Genomic DNA, 21,592 nt, shown 5'->3' with positions numbered 1-21,592 from the left:
GGCACAGATTTTTTTTTTCTCTCCACCCCCACCCCCCCTTAATATGCTATCAGAGACCCTACCTCCTTCACTGATAAGTTCGGCCTTTGGCCAGTGGCAGGTCCATCTTGGAGCCAGCTGGCATTGGCTCCATTGGACACAGGGGAAGCTTCTGGCATCTTCTTAGAGATGCCACCCCTGTAGCTCCCCCCTCAACCAAAACCTTGCCACGCAAACCCACTGCATCTGGCCAATATCTGCATTCAAAAGTAAGTGGGTTCAAAAAGGCAGCATGCCTACACTCACCAGTAACGTACATTCTAGCAGTTCAGAAATCTCACCACCAGATATTTGGGGCAATATCCTATCATTCTGTGCCACAAACACACTTGAACTTAAAAGAAAACTATGCAAAAAATCTTGTTATTTATGAGTTACTTTAATGAACCAAATATGAAGTGACATAAACACAGGTCAAGGGAAATAACACCCCAAGCCCCACCAGCTGCTGACAGAAGGTAAAGACAGAAAAATAGTTGAGGAGGATTTGAGGGAAAACAACAAAGCATAGTGAGAGATACTCATTCTTGCAAAGAAAGTCAACCAAGTCATATAGTAGTTGAAATTTCATGTCAAGTTTTGTTTCTTAACACAGAGTCCACAGAAAAGTAGGGAATGGGCTATCCCTGAATTCATGGCAACAGGTCCTACAGAGTGTATGCCAAGTTTCTCCAAATATTGGAGATGGAGGTGGCTAAAAAGAAAGGGGAACACAGAAAGTGAGGACCCTTTGTTACCCAGCCTGGTCTCAGAAACAGAACGTGTTTTCTAGACCCCATAATCTTTGGCATAGGTTCCTTTTTCAATGTCTGTGTGAATGCTTTAATCCCATGACTGTGAAGGTTGCAGCAGTCAGTTTCTCATACACTAGAAACATAAGAGCAGCAGTAAGGACTGTTTGCAGGAGCTTTGCTTCAAGACCTTTGTAGAGTCCCATTAATCCAAAACGCCTAAGAAGGAAAAAAAACCCCAAAAACAAAACCAAGAAAGCAAGTGTAAATAGCCTGCTGTAAGTAAATTGGCACACTACAAATAAGATTATCACAAGTTAATAACAACTCTAAGAATCTTAAATTCATTCTTAACTCTTGAGTGCCAGCTATGTTTAATATTTTAAAGAGGAAATTCTGTAGAAAATTAACTCTTTTGTGCAAGAAACTTGCTTCAAGAGGTGAATGAACCTGTATCCATAGATATCCCTGATAACATTTACTGTACAGATATTTAGGAGAATTTGGCTTTGTGTACTTATTCTGCAGTGTATTACAAAAAACACAGGTTGACTCAAATGGCAAGTTTAAGTCAGTCAAAAAAACAGAGTCAGATCCAGCAACGTTTTTAGCATATTAGTAACGCTGAAGTCTTCTATATCAAGTTGGGAAAAAAGAAAAATTGAAAGCTCACCTCACTCTCTGCTGAAGAAGGTAAAGAACATTTCTAAGACTGCCTAGTGTTCGGTTCTCTGGGTTCAACCTGTGGCGTCCAAACTGAAAAAAATGAAGAGCATTTTATTGTACTATTGCCCCATGGTGTGAGACAGAAAAGCCAACATACACATAAAATCTGGAAAGCCCATCTTAAACCTCTTTTAACATCTTCCAGGTTATGCTAGCCATGAGTGAAGAACTGAGGCCAACGCTCACACTACAGAACCTTACAGAGCAAGCATTAAAAAGGTAAATGCTACAATAATTTGTTTTGATTTTAAGATGGATTATAAGGAAGTGTTACACAGCCATATCTACTCTCTTTTGGTTGCTCTGGAGGAAACAGTTTTCAAGATCTCAAAAGCATAATTTGCAGAGTCTTAGTAGGGACATGACATTCAAAGCAAGTTCTTTCTGGCTTGCTCAGCTTTCATTTAACAGAAATTCAAAGCCTCATACATCTGCAAACCATTATTACACTGAGATTGCATAGTTGAACCCAAAATTTATCTGCCCAGCAATGATCTTGGAGCAAAATATTTATATGGGAACTGTTGTGGAAGAACCCAGAATTTTTGATCCACCTACCTGGGCCTACTCCTCTTCTACTCACTGCATTTGCTTATTTCCAACCTGTTTTTCAGTAGGCATGATAGCTGCCGCTGTAATTTTATGTCTCAGACTTTAACAATTTCAGCAACTCCTTTTCTACTGTTCATTGACACTCTTACCTGATACAGGTTGATAGTACTGTCAGCAAGCTGTAACTATGAATTACTGATATACCAGGGCTGCCACACTTGTATTTATAACAACATAGCTACATAGCTTTTGAAGCCTGTGTTACACTTTTGTGCCATGAAAGGTGAACTTCAGCCACTGCCTATAGATGAGTTTCTCCCAGAACTTAGTCAGACAACTGCTACTTCTTAGGTGTAAGAAATCACCATGGACAGCAGGCAGAGCATGCAAGCAGATTTAGGCAGTTCAGAAATTCTAAGAAAATGCCAGGATGACACGGTCCCTTTGCAATATGTCTCAAGAACTCAGATGGAAACAGCAGCAACAGAATGCCATTGGAAATCTTCCTTTATTAAGCAAATACATGCTCACAATCCACAATCTTCTCATCAGCAACTAACTAATTTTATACTGATAAATTCATGTTAAGGATTACTGTCAAAGACTCAGGCACACCTCCAAAAAAACTGCTAACTAGGTTCCAAGTTACAATGCCAGTCTCTGCCCAGATTACTCACAGACTTCCAAACTACACTAGGATTAGATGCTCCCTTCTCCTCTCTTCTCCACCATCAGACTATTTTTGTACCGTAAATAAGGTACAAAAATCAAGGGGGAAAAAAAGTTCACTTCTCCCTAGGACACCAATACTTCACTGATTACTGCAGATTTCCCAAAGAGACTAGCATTCTCTATAGTAGAGAGAAGAGGCTTGAGTTTTAAAAGAGAACTTTTTCACCCAGGGTCACTAAGAACATTCACAGTATTGCTATTTCTCCAGAGGCAAATTCAATTCATCCACTCTTGTCCGACACCCAGGCTAAAGAACAGTTTCACTGCATAATGAGTAATACCAGTGCCATGTACTTTTAATGACTGAAAGGGAGATAGACATGCCAAATGCCAAGGCTGGAAGCTGCTTACCACTATCAATTACACAGGATAATTGTTTGGTCCCTTCCAACCCAATCTATTCTATGATTATATGGAAGCAAGATGAGCACTTTGCAAAAAAGTTGAAAGCAAAAAGTGTAGAGACTTCATTACTAAGAACTCTAATAATGTTCAAACAATAGTTCTAGTTGCTAAAGGTTTACGTTTGAAGAGAAGAGTCCTGTACTTCTGCTTCGAAGACAGAACTTAATTACGATGTGTAAGTTTATATGAATTATATTGGGCTTGTATAAGCTTGTGTGTAAATCTGCTAAAATTGTTTCAAAACCCCCTACAACTATACAAAGTATACTTCATGCAGAATGTTATTTCTGAAAATACTAAACCTTTATTAATATTTTTTTAACATCACTTAGTGTAAGTGACAAAAACTTCATCAAATGTAACAACGCTAGCTTTAGATAGAAAACCCATTATGAAGTAGTACGAGTTTGAACGGACAGGACAAGTATCACAGACGCGTGTTTCTGCTGTTCTCACCCAAAGCGTTCAGGTTTTCTGGCTATTACTTCTTTCAGAGAGCAAAGGAAAAGAAGTCACCCCAACTGACCGCAGAACCAGAGACAGGGTCCTCATATTTCCCATCATCACAGGGAGAGGATGGACTGGCACTAACAAGTAGCACATATACATTTTATTTCACAGTGGGCCACAGTGAGAAGAAACCCACCACCACCAGGACACTGATGGTTAGCTGTGCTCTAGCAGGAAGGCAACTAACTCATCACTGCTCAGGCAAGCCAGCAGTGACCTAGCTTCAGTGACTTCAGCCGAGTTAAGCAGCAAGCAGCAGCTGATTAGTACATCAAGCTGGCAGCACAACTTACCAGAGCTGCCCTTTCCCCCCCCCCCCCCCCCCAAAGAATGGCACTGTCACCAAAAGACAGAAGAATTTTGTTCAAAAAGCCAAAACGAGACGGACAAAACATGAAGTGATAGCCACAAGACGGTAACCATTTCTATAGCAACCACAGAAAGGAATGGGTGTTGAAGCTGTTACATTGATGTAGCCCCATGAAAATTGCACTCCTGTGCAATGCGAAGGCTAAAATAGAGCACTCCAACTCTCCTTCCGGTTCTCCTTTAGACCAGCGGAAAGTGCATCACAAATTAAAAACAGACTGATGTTGCAATTTATCCGACAAAGCTAAATTTGCTTGAACATTCTTCTGTTATCTGTCACTTTAGAAATAGAAGCCTGTCTTACTAGTTTAACCCCCATGGTGCATCCAGGCTGTTGAGACAGGATAAGACATTGAATGAAGACACTAGCTCAGCTGATCATCAAAAGTTATGAAAACCTCAGAAAAGATGACTGCTGACTAATCCACAGTGTTGCTGACACAGCTACAACGCAGATGTCATTTTGTGCACCATTAGGGTGGTGAAGTAGAAAGCTGTGCAGACACAAAAGTTTTATCTAGTGTCTTTTCAGGGTAGCAGTAACCACACAGTAAATAGATTCAAGTCCTGCTGGGTTTGAAACAGAGCATCCAAACTATCTTTTTACAGGCTATCAAGAATCAAAATACATTTAGTTCACTCTAAGTAAAGAAAAACTAAAATAATTACAAAGCCTTCAAGAAAATCAGTTTTTCCAGATGAACAATTGACAAGGAAAGTCCTCTATTAGACAAGCCTGAAAAGCGATTCCCTTAGCATGGAAGGTTCACATTCAGTAATTCAACTAATTCTCCAAATCGACAGAAGTTTTAGAACATATATAATGGCTTTATCATAAACGTAAGTTAGGGCTTCTCCTTACTTCGGAAAATAGCATTATATTTCTGTGGAAACATTTATTAATATTTAACTGTTATAAAAACCATCGAGAAACAACTTACAAAACCAGATTAAAAAGCACAGAAATTAAAGTACAATATGCTTGCTTATGTAGGGCCAGGTCTCTTCCTCCCCTGCCCCCCCTCCACTTTGTCTTGCTTCAATATTACAACAACACTGGTACATACTGAAGGTAGCAACATTATCCAGCAAACATACAAACTGCAACTGAGAATAAATGCAAGTGTTTCCATTACCACTACAATTAGTGTACAAGGCTGGGCAAGTGATTAAAAATATTATTTATGAGGGAGCTCAGTTTGCCCTGATGAATCACTTTCTGGCTACTGACAAGCACAGGCCATCATCCGAATAAAATAATAACCCTTTGGATTACCCTGGAAACAAGTTGGGTTTAGAGGATTTAATTTTAACTTTCCATTTGACACGTTTTCTATTTATATTTAAAGAAGTAAAGCTACATTTCTGTAATGCCTAAAACCAGCATAGTGCATCAGCTTCTGCAAGATGCTGTACTGATGCATTACGTTGTCAATCCTACCAGCTACTCAAAACAAATGTGCACCAGTAATACCGAGTTCTATCAGAATCTGTCAGTACAGGATCAAAGACAGGCATCCTTATCAATGACTGCACCATCCAAAAGGAGCTCCCAAAAATGATGGGTTCATTAACACAAAGAAAAACAAGCCACAGGAACAAGGCCTGCATTATACAGAACAAGTGAAAGGCAGTTACCCTGAAATAAAATTATTACTTACCCGCAGAATTGACTGTACTGTCTGCAGAGGATAAGTGAGGGTGGTGGCAACTGCTTTGGCTATTGCACCAATGACAAAAGCATCCAAAGATGTGAGCTGTTCAATAAGATAAAGGAACATATTACGTCCACATAGTACCAAACCAGTTACCTGTAGGTGTCTGGGGATTCTGTACTGGTACCTGCTACCAGGTTATCTAAGTATCTTTGGCATAAAGATTTCACAAAGTCTACGGATCTTCCCATTTTAAAGAGTTATAATTTAACCAGCTTACTTTCCCACAACTAAAGTTTATTTGCAACCTCTACCTGCTCACAAGCTTTTGCATTTCTCACTACAAGTAGGTTACTAAAACATAGCAGAAATAAAGCCATACACCTAGACCAATGTAAAGCACCAAAAGTAGACAAAAGATAGGGAAGTAGCATTTAAATGTACCGATCAATAAGCATTTCAGCTTTTGCAACATATAAACTGTCAAGTCACAGCACATATGAAAAGGTGATGGTGAAAGGCTCCTTGAACACCCCTCTATGAACACTGAGACATAATCACTACGCTATCAGGCAGACTTCTAGTCTTGATGACATAGGCTAAAAATCTTGTTCCCTACTAATGAAGAACACCTGCTGGGAGCCCATGCTCACCTTCAAAGCCCACAATGTTCCACAGTGCACCAAATACATTGTTACAGCTTAAGCTGATTACAGTGCATCTCAGTCTAACAGTGTGAACTAATCACCGAAAACGAGAAGGTGCCCATACCAAAACATGCTCCAAATTTGCAAAATATGTTGATTGCAATCAGAAATATGCAGACAACATGCAGATCTTAAAAGAGTCAATCTGATCTATTTAAGACAGTCAATCTGATCTATTTAAGACAGTCAGGAAAAGATCAAATAGGAAGAAAAATGTTATCCAAAATAAGAATGACCATTGCTAGGGGAAAAACGTATTTTCCCTTCTCCACTGAACATGGACAAAACGTGCCCTAATTTAAGGTAGAACTAAATAATTTAAAAGAAACAAGAAGTAACTATAGCAATTAGCCAACAGGCAAGTAACAACGCAGAGGGAAGTTCAGCTTGTCACTCAAAAAATCGTATTGTCCGTAATGTTAACTGGATAGGTCCATCAGACACAAATAAAGAGTGCTACAGCTGCAGCATTGCCTAAAGATGGTAGGAAAACCCCAAGCCTCATCTATGACTCAAAATCTCATGTAAAAATAATCTCACTATGTCTTGAGGAAAAACAAGATGCCTTTGTAACATATGAATATGATCTAAAATCTAAATACAGCTAAATGCATTCTAAAGTCACAAAAAACATCTACTGTGACATTATCCTAAAATGTAACACAAATACTTTTCCATCTGCTAGAACGTAAAAGGAACATACGTTCAGGTGAGATGCGTATCTGATATAGAGAAAAAGGACAAAGAAAAAAGACTATAAAGCTGAGACAGAAAAGCGACTCTGCCTCTAGATAATCAGAAGGTATGGTTGCAATGCTGTGTTCAATTCTAGTGTCCATCTTTGGAAAAAGGATACTTAAAAACAGAGGGCTTCAGGAAAAAAGTGTTATTGAAATGACAGGGACCAGAACAATTCTGTCATACTTCAAAGGCTCAATATACTTCATTTACTGGGGAAAGGGTTAAGAGGTGACTTCAAAACAGTCTGTAATGTACATATTTACAAAACAGATATGTTAGAATTTAAAATCTCTACTTTAAATCCAGACCGTGGACAAGAGGTGCAGTTTTATTTTTACAAGAGGAGGAATTCATCACAGGAATATCCTTCCTAAGGATGTGAAAGATTCGCATCTCACTTCACGATGATGGATCGTTTTTAGAAGATATACTAACTCAAAAAATACCCTCAAAAATACAAGAACTGAACCCATGTGTACATTTCTGAATTTGCTCCAAGTAATGCATGTCAGAGCCGTCTTATAACAGAGCATATCCACCACCTGGCCTCAAAACACACTCACTTGCAGCTGCTTTTTCAAAAGCTTCCGTTTAAAGCCTTCATAAAACATGAACTGTATGGCAGGATTGAAGACCAGCAACAAGGAGGGGAAAGTACCATTCCATAACGCTAAGACTCCTTCATCTCGTATTATCTGATGAAAGGCATCTGAGAAGAAAGGGGGGACACGCAACACATAAAATAATGAGTACAACATTCTGACTGTAAAAGGTAAGAAAAGTTACACCTGAAGCCTAATATAGTCAAAGTGTATAAAAATCCACTGCAGTCATTTATATGACTTCTTATCTTCCATTCTAATCTGGAAGTTGATGCAAAAATAGTGACAAAGGAGGTTCTTGCTCACATCACCATTAATGCAAACAGAGCTTATCATCTGCAGACTCCTGCTCTTTTTAGTACAAGCTCAGCATTAAGATTAAGGTCTTTTAAACCTTCAAAACAACAATACTTATTTACTTCTTTTCAAAAGGAAGACAGCCTGAACATGTAGGCAATTAAATATTAAGGTGAGTGAAGTTTAATTTGCAGACTGCCTGTCTAAACGCAGACTCCCAGCTACCACCTCACTGGGCTCACTATCACTCCAGTATTTGTATGGTAAGATACCTGCCTTGGCAAAAGGTATTGCAGTTACAGGTGCGCATATTATAAATTCTTAATTACCACCAGAAATGGCCATGTCCAGTTTCCTATAAAACTCAGTGACTGCAAAGTGATGGGGAAGCACAGAGATTCCAGGGTGAAATAGGTTACATGAATAAAAGTCTTCAAACTTCACAGTCCTTGAAATGTTTCATTTAACAAACTTCTCTTCGGTTGAAGACAACAATAGGTACTTACCTATTATACCTTTATAATTGGTTGGTACAATGTCTTCATTTCTAAACTTTGCTCCCTGCAGCTTCAGGCGTGTGTTCACTACCCAAAGAGGAGTGGTCAAGAGTACATTCACTACACCTAATACAAAACCCAGCACACAGAAAATCAGCAAAAGCCAGAAGATTACGTCAAACTTTTTTTTTTATCCCCTTTTACCCCAATTCACACACTAAAGAAATTACTGGTAGGAAGAGGGGAAAAAATTAACACAGTATATGGGAAAAGTAAACAGGTCATTTGTAATGAGCTGCTTCACATATTCCCCCCACAGCACCACCATGAATTTGTCGTCAGCAGACTGCATGCAGTGGCAAGACATTTCTGCTACCCTCTCCAAAACTAAAAAAAAAAAAAAAAAAAAAAGACCACAAACCAAACCAGAAAAAGCACCCCAAACAACAAAACACACTAAATATGAACATGTTGAAGGAATCTTAAGTGAACTTGTTACTTTGCTGCATACTACACCACACTGGAGCACAAGATACTCTACTTTTTCATGCCCTACTTCACTCCGTGATGACTTGCTGCCTGCCTACTTTCAGAAAGAAACACAGAGTAATAAGGTTAGAAGGATTATTTTATATGGAGAGATCAAAACAGATAAATGCATACAGCTTGATTACCAGAACAGAGCTCCTACACTGCCAAAAGAATGAGAATATCGAGCTTTTAGATTCACTAAGTACACTTACAGTGGAAAACACAGGATTCTGCAAGTATTTTAAGTAAGGCTTAGAAGTGGCAAGAGATTACACACAATAACAAACCCCAACATAAAGCTTGGAAATTGAGTATCACAAATTAAGATGGAGGAAAAGAAACCGATAAGCATACATAAGGCTGCAACAAAGAGGTATTGCAAAATACAGTTCTTAATTAACAGGGAGAATTAAGTGACATTATCTTTGCAATCACTTGGTATACGTCTCTCCTGTTCAGTAATGACCAAGGCAGTCACATTGAATTAACTATGTTAAAACAAGCTTCTGACCTTTCTTATTAATATTTCTGCATCACAAAAATTAGCAACTGATTCTGCTTCAGTTGCTTTGGAAGAAGTCTGAGTGACAGACTGAATCATTCCATTATATTGAGATGGACACACTATATCACCAGGAAGAACAGTAAATCTGAAAAAGGTGAAACCTACTACCTACACTGTGCCTTTTTCTTTTCCTTTAATACAGTATCCTTCATAAGGACTACAGTCAGCTCTTCAAAGAAGTTACGAGCAAAATCAAGCACTAGAGAAGGCAAGTCACATTAACCTCTCTTAGCCAAAGTCAATATGATTGCATTAAGAAGTAACAGGCTACAGCACAGTTTACTTGTAATTTTTCACCCAGACTCGGTTAAGGGAAGTCATAAAACTTTATTTTGCAGACTGGAAAGGTGCTGGTTTTTTTAATGTATTTTTCCAACCTGTATTTGCTACCAGTAGTAGGAATGAGAGATAGGTAGGGAGTATCAGTAAACACGTTAAGTAGAATTTTTCAATTTACACCAGGTATTATTCCATTATAAGGATATAAACTACTGGCATTGAAGAAGAGCTAGTCATTTAACTGACGAGCTGTTACCCTAATTGCTGCAGCCGGTGCTCCAGAATATAATATTTTACCCACAGTGATAAAGCCACTTTAAGAATTTCCTTCCTTACATTCCCCGAACTACTCAGCCATTCATTGTGCCTACACTGAAAGTCCAAAGAAGTAAATAAATAAAATAGCAAATAGTAAATAAATTTAAAAAGCCCTCCCCTACCCACCACCATCCCCTGCCCTCCCCCAAAAAATTCACAGGCCTTTTTTGCAGGTTTTTTAAAAATCAGCTTGTTTCGGTGTGGTTACATAAGCACTTATTCTCACAAGGCATTACTTGCAAACAGAGGCACACCATGATAATGTTTCAAATTGGATTTGTTAGAAAAGCCAGTAATGTCATCATCCCTTCAAAGAAGCCACCGTAGCATCCATGTTAAAGGCCCCACTGGACCTCCCTATGTCTAGGGACTTGCTGTCGCTTTCAGGTAACAACTCAAAAACAAGTCTGAGAACTGACACCCAAATGCTTACATTAAGAACTCTTAATTATCGTAATTGAAAATATTTCAGATCTGGTATATACCTTTTCCTCTGAAAAACACTACCACCTCTCCCTGCCACTTGTCTTCAACATCAAAACAACGATGCTTAGATACCAGAGTAAACAACACATCAGACACAAGTAAAATACTAGACTGAAACAGCACTGTGCTTTGTGCTAGAATTCACAACAGGAACAGTTTATGCACCTACTTATGAGGTGGGGAGGACACAGAAGAGCAATCAGAGCTGCACAGTGAAGCAGGTCTGCACACAGCAGGATGAGTAAGTACTCAGTGTGATCTCCAGTGGACTTCATAAAGAAAAACAATACATAGAATATACTAAAAATACATTTTTGAGGAAACTGGGATTTTTAAGTATTACCTGCAACAACCCCAAGAACCAAGTCTTTTCCAGTGGTTGAATGCTGACCTTTGACCCAAAGAGCTTTAAGACTATTAAACGTATAAAAATAAACAAAATTGGAGCAGCAAAGACTGGAGATAACAGGGAACCATCCTCGATATGGTGCCAACCTAATGGAGAAGAAAAAGTCACGGTGAGGATCAGCAAAGTATGTGATCTGGTTGATTTTACATGTTGGTGGAGGGTCCCAGAGATACAATACTGTATACTACATGCAATACTAACTAGATATGTCTTGATCATTAATGGTAACAAGCCATACAAAACTCCTGACTGTACCATTAAAAAAAATGAGTGCTTAAATTTCTAAATTATAGTAACTACTATATATATAAACTACTATAGAACTACTGGAGAGGGTCCAGCAGAGGGCTACAAAGGTTACGAGGGGACTGAGCATCTCTGATGAGGAAAGGCTGAGAGGGCTGGGCCTGGTCAGCATGGAGAAGACTGAGAGGGGATCTTAGCAATGTATAGAAATCTCTTAAGGGTGAGCATCAAGAGGATGGGACCAGACTCTTCGGTGGTGCCCAGTGACAGGACAAGGGACAATGGGCACAAATGGAAACACAAGAAGTTTCACGTAAGTATGAGGAAAAACTTCTTCACTTCAAGGGTGACAGAGCACTGGAACAGGCTGCCCAGAGGGGTTGTGGAGTCTCCTTCTCAGGAAACATTCAAAAGCCACCTGGACACAATCCTGTGCAACCTGCTCTAGGTGAACTTGTTTTAGCAGGAGGTTGGACTGGATAATCTCCAGAGGTCCCTTAGAACCCTAAACATTCTGTTATTCTGTCATCAAGAATAATTCCATTGAAAAGGAGCTGCAGAGGTACAATATATTTACAGTGAGAAGCTTGGGGCTCACTCGCTCCAGAAGTGAGTACTACCACTGTATTTGCTCTCTTCCAACAGCCAGCAGTGAACTACAAACATCCAGGCGATGAATACATGTTTGTGGTATCAACATGAAGATATAGACTGGTACAACCAATTCAAACCATATACTAAAACATACCAAGGCATGGGGAAAATTCTCATCTTTGTTGAGAAATGGAATTGTCAGTCCAATACAAAAGACAACACCCCAGTAAAGAGATGCTCACATCTCCAAGGAAAGAAAGCGATGCTTAACACAGCTGGGAAAAAATTACAGACCAACTACTTCCTCAATACAAAATTAAAAAAAAAAAAAGACAACCTAGAGTAATGAAGACAAAAAAGTGTCTGAATTCTCACATAAAATTTAAAAATGGAAGACTAGATACTGAAGTTAATATACTCCACCATGGAAAGTTTTCCAAAGGATGCAACCTGGGGCATGAGATATGCAGGTGAGAAGAATTTCTAATAAATGTTTCACAGTAAAGTTTAGAGCAAGTCAGTCAGGTAAGTGAGAAAAAGAAATTACCTATTTAAATTTAATTAGATTAAACACAGATGAAAAAGTGAATACTCCCTTATGATTCACAGCTATCTTATTTTTCAGGTGTTGTGAATAACTGTCATTGTTTATGTATCATCTAAATCTATCTTGATTTAAGAATAATTTTGTAACAGCTGACTAACAAAGCTCCCTTCTCTGACAGGCCTGATAAGCCTGTAAAACAAGGACACCTCAACAGCTGCTCTAAATCCCCGATAATGATACATACCTCCACTGAAGCTGCACAGGACAGGCAGAGAACTGGTATCATGTTAACAGCCCAAGAAATCTCCTCAATGACCAGCAGCAATCATGGAGGCATTTTAGCATTCATTAACATATTGGGAATACGCAGAATATAAGGATTCCCAAGATGACCGTAAAAGATGCAAGGCTGGTAAACAGAGCATCTGACCGTTCTTATGATGTAAATGCTAGTTTTTCATTTCTGATGCATCAAGTGCTTCCCCCTTCCATGTAGCTGGCAATATACCACATTATTAAGACCGCTTCTGAAGTTACAGGCTTAGCTAATTATACAGTTAAAATTACAATTTAACTGACTATACAGTTAGTCATTAGTAGAATTAGAACAGTTTTTGCATCACCTATCTCTTCTGTGCTGGAAAAGAAAGGCAGAAAGAAAGTGTACCATATCCTCTAACTGAGAGTTAGTTTTGTTTGATTCATTTATTAAGAACAACTTCTAATGATCTTCAAATGAAGTATCTTACAGTACAAAACATGAAACCAAGACAAAAAAAATATGAGTTTATTTTAATGACTCAAGCTGTCAGGGCTAACATCCATAATTCACATACAAATACTTCTGCACACAAATAAAACCTAAGTTTGTGTTCCAAACTGCAACCTTGAGAAGAATTCAGTAAGGATGAAAGCACAGGGAAGAAAGCAAAACTTTCTACAAAAGTCCATTAGCTAAACCTATTTGCTGTAACTAGATGAGAAAAGCAGTCGCACAAAAGTGTAATATGAGACAAGACTCTGCAGACTAATATGAACAAGATGTTTATGATCTCACATCCCATTTCAGACTTGCTGTTGTTTGGGGGATTTTTGTTATTCCAGAAACATCTCTAAAACTAGTATCATTGCTTAACTAGGCCTTCCCAACACCTCTGGAAGATACAATGTTCCCCTCTTGCCAGGATTACTGATTTTTCTGTTGCACAGGAAAAGTTGGAGGACTGCTTTTGCAGTCTCTCCACTTCCCTTAATTTTTCTTTTTCATTTTTTCCTTTCCTTTTTTTTTTTTTTTTTAATTTAAAGTTGACTTGCTACCCTCATGTGGCAAAAGTAATGCAGGAATGTGAACAAAAGAGATCACCAACCGACTGAAAAACGCTCATGCATACAACTGCGAACCGCTCAAGTTCAAAGGTGGCAAAAACATTATTGGTCAAGCTAAACTTTTGTCAGCTTCAGTATCCTGGAAGCTCTGGTCTACTTGAGTTCCAGGGATTCACTTAGGAAAATACTTGTAACAAGGACACACGTAGAAGCGTTTTTCCCAGGCAGCTCAGCCTGCGTGGCAAATACTAAAGCACAGCATCGCTTTTAGATGGGTCTTGAATCTCACCAGCATAAAGACTCATTTGTCTACTTCCACATGCCTTGGAGGAGAAAAAATTGCCAACAGGGAAACATGTCTCAATTCTCCTGTTGAAATTGGCTTTGCTGCCCAAGAGTTTCATCTTGTTAGGAGAAATGGACACACCCAAGAATCCAGGCAGACAAAGCTGGTTTATCAGATAGGTACATGAAGGTACATTTGTGTACAAACCTGCATTTGTGAGGAGGCACAGTTACATCACTGAACAGAATTGTGTAAGGTGCTCAAGAAAGTTAATCCAAATTAGCTAAAGACGAACATGTAAGATTATGCAAATCATATCACACTTAGATGGAGACATTTTAATTAGAATAAAAACCTGTCCACAGAGATACCGGCTAACTATTCCACTTTAAAAGCAAATTCAAGTTAGTCTTATGGCTTGTCTACATGAAGACAAACAGAAAAAATGTGTCTACTCACAGGCCTTCTTCTTTGATTATTTCCAATAGGACTGCCGGCGTTGTCTTAGACTTCCGCTTCTCATCAACTGGAAAACAAAAGAATCAAACTTCTAGATTATTCCAATTTTTAGCACTCATTTTCAAGTCCTTATCTTTCCCATCTGAACATACCCCCTGCACATTTCTTCTTCCTCATAAAGCACAGACATTTCCCACTTCTGCAGCAACTGCTGAAAGCATCTCCTTATTTTCATATGCTAGGTAAGGCCAATTCCTTTTTTTTGTTCTTACTCAGACTAGCAAGTTTTGATGTGCACCAGAGTATCTGTAGTTACCAACTCCTAACCTAATAGTTGTGACAGGAACCAAAGCTAGGTTCCCCTTAGGTGAGGAACTAGAATTGGGCCTGCCTAACTGTTCTCAAAATCATTCCTTGGACCCCAGACTAACACCACCAATCTCCTACAGCTGATCTGCAAACAGCTGAGCCTTAGCAAAACACTGTCTCCTCCTACACTGAAAAATGCTTAACAGCAATAGGGTGCTCATTTCTCAACCGTGTATTTCTTGGCTGATGATCTCCCTCTAGTTCTAAATAGTGGTTTAGTCACAGCACTAAAATGCTTGGTGATTCTGTGACTTTTGATTAGAAGATAGAGCTTTAAAAAACAAAATTCATACCCAGATGCATTTTTTCAAAACACTGGATGCTCCTATTGCCAGTTCTAACCCTGACTTTTCCCTTTAAACCATTCTCAGGAATAATTCTAGACCAGTTTTTCACGATGCTGCCCCTGCATTTTGAAGTGTTCTCAACAGCCAAAAGCAACACCACCACATAAACGTCATCCTGTGTAATCTCACATCTTTATTTTTCTTTTTGGTCTTAGATAACCACTTAAAAGCCATATCTGGCCACAGATCACAGTCTCTTCAGGCAATTAAAAGGTTGCCCAATACTTTGCAAAGGCCTTCAGCTGGAAAAATGGTGTTAAGTGATTAAATGCTGTGAGTGTTACACAGGTAAGATTCTCTTTCATGCAAGATAGGCCCCCCTACAACCACCCAAGCCAAGATGAACAGAAACAACATCATAAAAAGAAACTAGAGTTTGACACTTACCCTGAAGTCTAAGCCTAGCTGTATCCAAAGGAAAAAACACAGTCATTGCAGTCACACTGCCCTGCAAAACAAAATAAACTGGCTATATAATGTATCAGTTGCTTGTACAGATGCCGGCCAGACTCTTTGTAGCCCTTCACTTCTCACCCAGAAACCAGTCTACTGAGTAAGTTTAAAAAGGGGATAGACTCCATACGTAGCAATACCTATTTCAAGTGGGTTTTGGTCTCATGCTTACAAACAAGATTCTTTTTTTCTTTTGTATTAATCAAGCTCAAATTAAAACCATTAGAAGCTTTTTGCCCAAAGAGAAAGTTTTTGAGGTCTGAGAGCTGATAAACTGTGCATCAGGAGACAAACACACTGCACTTGCCCTAACTCCCATTAGCCTCAATACCCAATTTCTACTTTAAAAACCACAACAAAATAAGACAACTGTAACACAATGGTTGCTTGTGTCATAATAACCTTGTTCTGACTTCAGAAAAAAACCAGAAACTCTTCTTCATTAAAAAAAACCTGGCAGCACACATCTTCCAGGACTTAATCTAGCATTACACTAAATACCAATTTAGACAACAAAGACCTGCCTACCAGACACCCTCTGTGGTATGAATTACATACAATGAATTAAATCATGACCTAGATGTCACCAGATTCACTTGTAAATCCAACACCCTCTTCACTTCCTGTGCAATGCAACCATTAAAGCCTCTAAATAGAAAAGCCAGCAGCCACTCTCCTTTACAGCAGGGCTAAATAATGTATTTGCAAATGCCCTTATCTTCCCTACAAGAAGCTGTTCCCCCGCCCCCTCCACCATCATTCAGCTTCTCCATTCTTTAGTACTCTAGCACTGATACTGCACAGCTTTTCGAAAAGATACCCAACTCAGAACGACCCAGGCTTGGTGTAAACCTGTTAACACTCTACAACAGTATTAAATACAGTAGTATTAGATGCATTAAGTGGCTGCTAAAGCTGTGGCCCTCTTCCGTTAGGAGCCATGCAAACTGTTCAAACAGTGGCAAGGTCTGGGATACAGCAAGCCACACAAGCACTGTGTTTAAAGCGTACTGCGTGGTGTAACTTTTCTGGAGCTATGTTACGCCTTGCATTTAAGCAAGCTTTGCCTCTGGAAACACTCCATCTCCTGAGCAGGCTACTTGGACCTATGTCTACTACCAGCAACAGAGGATTATTTTTCAGGTGGTGTTTCCTCACTAAGACTTGGTTGAAGTCTTAACAAGACCTAAGTTTCTCCAGTTTTTGTAACACCAGGTGGCAAATGAAAGGAAACACTTGGCCAGAACTACCTGGTTATTGCAAGCCATTTAATTTGGCCTCTAGCCAGAAGGGTTGGTTCTGCTCTCCTGTGTACTTGCCCTGTGTCTGCTCATTCTCAGTACTTACTGTGTACGCAGCTGGAGAGCAAGTATGATTAATGAACCCATCTAACTAAAAATTCGCAAAGAATACACTTGTTAGAATGCTAGTGCCAGCACAAAAAAAAAGTGCCAGAAAGAGCCAAAATATACCTCCTAATATCAGCTGCATTACGGCAACTCTGAAGCCAACCTCAGAAGTTAAGACACACCTACACAAAAAACAGCCATGAGACTGCAGTCATTACAACTTCCAGCCTTCCCTTGCCCCATTTATCCTGCTTCCACCCTCCCAAAGCGAGATTTATCCTGAAACCTACTCTCAGTGTAACCCACCATACAGCAACACACACATTTGCATGCAAAATCAGAATATGGAAATGGAGAAATTGTTGGGGTAGTGGCACACAGGAAAAATGGGTGGGCACAAAGTACAGAAGGGAGTATTTCAGTTGGACCTACAATGATCATCTAGTCTAACTGCCTGACAACTCCAGGGCCGACCAAAAGTTAAAGAGTATTTTTAAGGGCATTGTCCAAATGGCTCTTAAACACCAACAGGGGATGGGGCATCAACCACTTCTCCAGGCAGCCTGTTCCAATGTTTGAATACTCTCAGTAAAGAAATACTTCTTAATATGAAGTCTGAACCGCCCCTGACACAGCTTTGAATCATTCCCACACAACGAACCTTACAGGCTCGAACTGGCTTAAAACATGTGAAGCTATAGCTCAACAGAATATCATAAGATAACTCAGCTGATCTAACAGATTACCACCAATAAAAGATGATTTGTACCCTCCTTCTCCCCTCTTTTTGCTAAATTGAAGAAAATAAACTCAGAAAAGCAGAGTTACTTTTCTCCTGCGTTTATGAACGGAGCAACTCAACTATGTGGCAATGTGACTGACAGAAGCATCATATGGAGGAGACAGGATTTCAAGGATGGAAGGGAAAGGAGAGGGATGAGCAGGACCAGCCCTTTCCCCAGCAAAAGAAAAAGCTTAAGATGGGCTCAGATTCCTTACTGAATTGCACGTGAGACCAGCAGAGCAAGAAACTCATGCTACCGATTGGAGGAACATATGCTGACATGTATAAACCTGTATGGTTGAAAGGGTGAGGCTTCACTGTCTGCCTTCCCACCACCTTCCCGTCAGTGCTGGACCTCAGCAGTTTGCTGAGTTAAGTCACACTATCACTGAATAATCACTAGCACAGGTACAAACTGGTTTATGCAATCCCAGCTCTCGGTCAACTGTATTTGCATCCCTGCCTCCTCCGTTCTGGTGGCATAACTTTTTGGGCACCTACACAATGATGCAGACAAAGAAACTAGTGTGGCTGAAAAAAAAAGTTTTTCCACTGGGCTACTTCAGTCAGATCAGTTCCCTGATCAACCGCAGCACCACATAAACAACTGTGCAGTAGCCAACAGGTGGCAGTAAGTGGCCAGAACAAAGGGCCCAAGGTGACTGCTGCCAAGAGGAGGCATGCAGGACCACAGCTAAGAATAATAATTTAAAATATTAAAAGAATAAAAAAAAAATATGTCGTCAGCCAACACTCGGAGTCAAGCAAAGCAGCTTGACTACTGCCATAACACTCCTATAAAATTCTCATTCTTGCTGCTTCTGTAACAGGAGAGTTCCTTTATGGCTACATACAGAGTTCGAGAAAATTTATGTAATTCAATTAAAGTTCGCAGGAAATCAAGCATCAATTTCTTTGCTGCTCACTAAACAACTCATTTGCCTCAGGTCTGATGAGGTAGCCTAGAAGATATATGAACTCTGAACATATTAGAACAGAAATAAAAATTACCATGTTGTGATCTGACATGTTCTTCTGACTCATTACCTCAGCACAGTTCTGTGGGTTGCTTGCTTTTTTAAAATTCTTGCATCACATCCACACATCAGCACATTTCATAATAATTTAGACAAATGGTGAGACAGTATGAGAACAGTCAGTACCCACGTCAAAAGTTCCAAAATGTATACATTACAGCAGCAAACAGAAATCTTTACATCAACGAGAACATCTTTACTATAACGAAAAAAAATAGAAGTCAAGGTTTCCAACACAAGGCAGTAAAATAAAAAGAAAAAAGCCACCTTGTTTTATGCAAAAATTCTTGCTCCACAGCTTTAAATTTTAGATGAATATTAGCGACAAGTGGAAGTCATGCCGGTACAGAAGTCCAATAGCTCCAAAATGTTCTGTCTTCCTTCATAGCAGCATCACTGCTGAGATCTATAAGCATCTTCAAATACAATAGGGAATTTCTATTAACTTAATTACCACCACCAAGAGACTTGAGATGCCTTTTCATTACATGTTTTAAAGGTTTACGGCTGAATTTATAACCTCGGTTCATACCACAAACCTTGTTTGGGAGCACAGCCCAATTATAGTGAGAGTATATGAGAGTAAGAAGCTAACAGTGAGGGCTAGAAACTTCTGTACAAGCAAGTAAAATGAGAATAAGCAGTATCTCAATAATGAGATCATTTGAGAGAGTTCAATTTCTCGGAAGTGGAAACAAAATCCCCATTGCCTTGATGCTAAAATAAGCAGATTTAAAACTTTGAAGAGCAGACAATAATCCCATGTTTATTTATCATAAAGACAAAACACCCTTTAGTGTCTTTTTTTCCTTTTAGAATCAGCCTTTATTGTTCAGTAACATACAGTGACTGTCACCCTAGAGAAGACATTGTGAGTTCTTTTAAGGACTCAAATTAGAACGGGAAGTTTTGCCAGAACAGTAGATCAGCAATTACTAAAAGGCACATTTAGGAATTCTTGCCAGTCTGGAACAGCCCAGGACTAGAGCCACATCAGCTTGCTTGAAATCCACCAGTACACCTGGTCCAGCGTGCTCCATGGTGCTACAACTCTTCATCTGCTGGAAGCACAAGGCTGATGTGCTATTTACAGAGCTAGCACTCATTCACTGAAGGGCCAGGCATCCTAGGAAAACTACAGAAGCTAAACACCGCTTTTTAATTTACAAGCATAACATGAAAAATCTAATTCGATAACCTAGACAAGCCTCCTCTAGCTGCACGGTGCTTGCTTTATGTTTTGATTAACACCGATTCGTTGCCTCACCCTTCACCTCAAGTGTTTATGAGACAAACGCCTAACGTGGATGCTTAGTACAGCTGTTACACTGCTGAAGCGTTGCCCCTCTGCCTTCACTTGTGGCAGGCTTAACATTTCGTAGTTCCTCGGACGCCCAACTTCACAGGCCCGCAGGTCGCTTTCCAGGGGCGCACACCTGCGGCTCCCAGGGGGCTCCCGCCGCTCCGGGCAGAGCCAGCCTCCAGGCTCATCAAACCCCACATCCAAGCCGGTGGGATGCGGACCGGGGCTGCCCGCGGGGGCGGGGGGCGGGGTGGCGGGGCTGCGGCTCGGTGCCAGGGAGCCCCGGCCCCCAACGCCCCCCTCGGGCCGCCAAGGGCCTGGCCGCCCCCCGCAGGGCCCCGCCGCCCCGCTCCAGGCCCCCGCCCCACGGCCCCGCCACCGCCGCCCCCTCAGGCGCGGCCCCCCCGTCTGACAGCTGAAGCGGCCCGCGCCCCCCGCCCGCCAGACGCCCCGCCCGCGGCAGCGCCCGCGGCGGCCCCGAGGAAGCGCCCCCTCCCCCAACGGCGCCGCGGCGCCTGGCTCACCACAGCCCCGGACACGGCGTGCACCAGGCTCTCGTAGGAGGCGACGGAAGACATGGCCGCGGCTCTCGCGGGCTCCGCCGCCAGCCGGACCGGTGGCACCGCGGCACCGGCCGGACCCGGGCTGCCCACCGCCGGCCCCACTCGCGCCATGGCGCCCGCCCCGCCGCCGTCACGTGGCGCCTCGCCCCGCCCCCCCGCCGCCACCGGCCCCTCCCGCCGGCGGGCCCGGCGCGTGCGCGCTGCCGCGCCTCCCCCGGCCTCGCTGTGGGGCGGCGGGGCCGGAGCCCGCGGGGCCGTTTAGCGGCCGTGAGGGCCGGGTCGGGGCCAGCGCGGCACGGCAGCCTGGGCACCGCGGAGCGGTTGGGCTGGGGGAGCAGCGCTGCGGTGCGCTTCGTGTGTCTGGTTCCGTACCGCAGCTTTTTGCCTCCACAGCTGGTAGACCGTACCTCATGGAATCTTAGGACGGTTTCCGTGGCGTTATGAAACACAAATGAGGAATTCTGAGGAATACTAGGAATACTGAGGAAATGCATTTTCTTCCTCTGAAACTACAGTAATACCTTTTTTCTCCACCACCAGCTTCCCTTCTCCAAGCATTTAACATAAGTATTTAATTACGAAGAGGAGGCAATATTTAACAACATTCTGTTTCTACTTTTTCCAGCTTCAGCCACTTTCCTTCTACCTAAAGTCCAGGATCTTGAAAATAACACTTTTTCAAGCTGATCATTTCGTACCTCTTACTCTGCGTGGACCAGCTGAGCCTGTTGCCTTTCCCTGCGCGGGTTTGCTCCTTTCCCTGCCCGGGTTTGCTCCT

At 41.2% G+C, this 21,592-nt stretch overlaps 1 protein-coding gene across 1 annotated transcript; it reads right to left on the bottom strand.

Annotated features, from left to right (window-relative positions):
* Positions 1-399: 399 nt before the first annotated feature.
* SLC25A17 (solute carrier family 25 member 17) lies at positions 400-20,947 on the bottom strand. The gene is made up of 9 exons (XM_037389389.1): positions 20,776-20,947; positions 15,713-15,773; positions 14,610-14,676; positions 11,086-11,237; positions 8,573-8,689; positions 7,731-7,876; positions 5,726-5,821; positions 1,444-1,526; positions 400-989 (listed from the first exon to the last, which is right to left on the bottom strand). Exons 1-9 carry the CDS (start codon positions 20,923-20,925, stop codon positions 842-844), a joined length of 1,020 nt encoding a protein of 339 aa, XP_037245286.1. The 5' UTR covers positions 20,926-20,947; the 3' UTR covers positions 400-841.
* Between the last annotated feature and the right edge of the window lie 645 nt (positions 20,948-21,592).

The sequence above is a fragment of the Falco rusticolus genome, chromosome 5, assembly GCF_015220075.1.
Source record: "Falco rusticolus isolate bFalRus1 chromosome 5, bFalRus1.pri, whole genome shotgun sequence".
NCBI lineage: Eukaryota > Metazoa > Chordata > Aves > Falconiformes > Falconidae > Falco > Falco rusticolus.
Note: the sequence above shows the minus strand (reverse complement) of the source record. Positions and strands in the feature narration are given on the sequence as shown.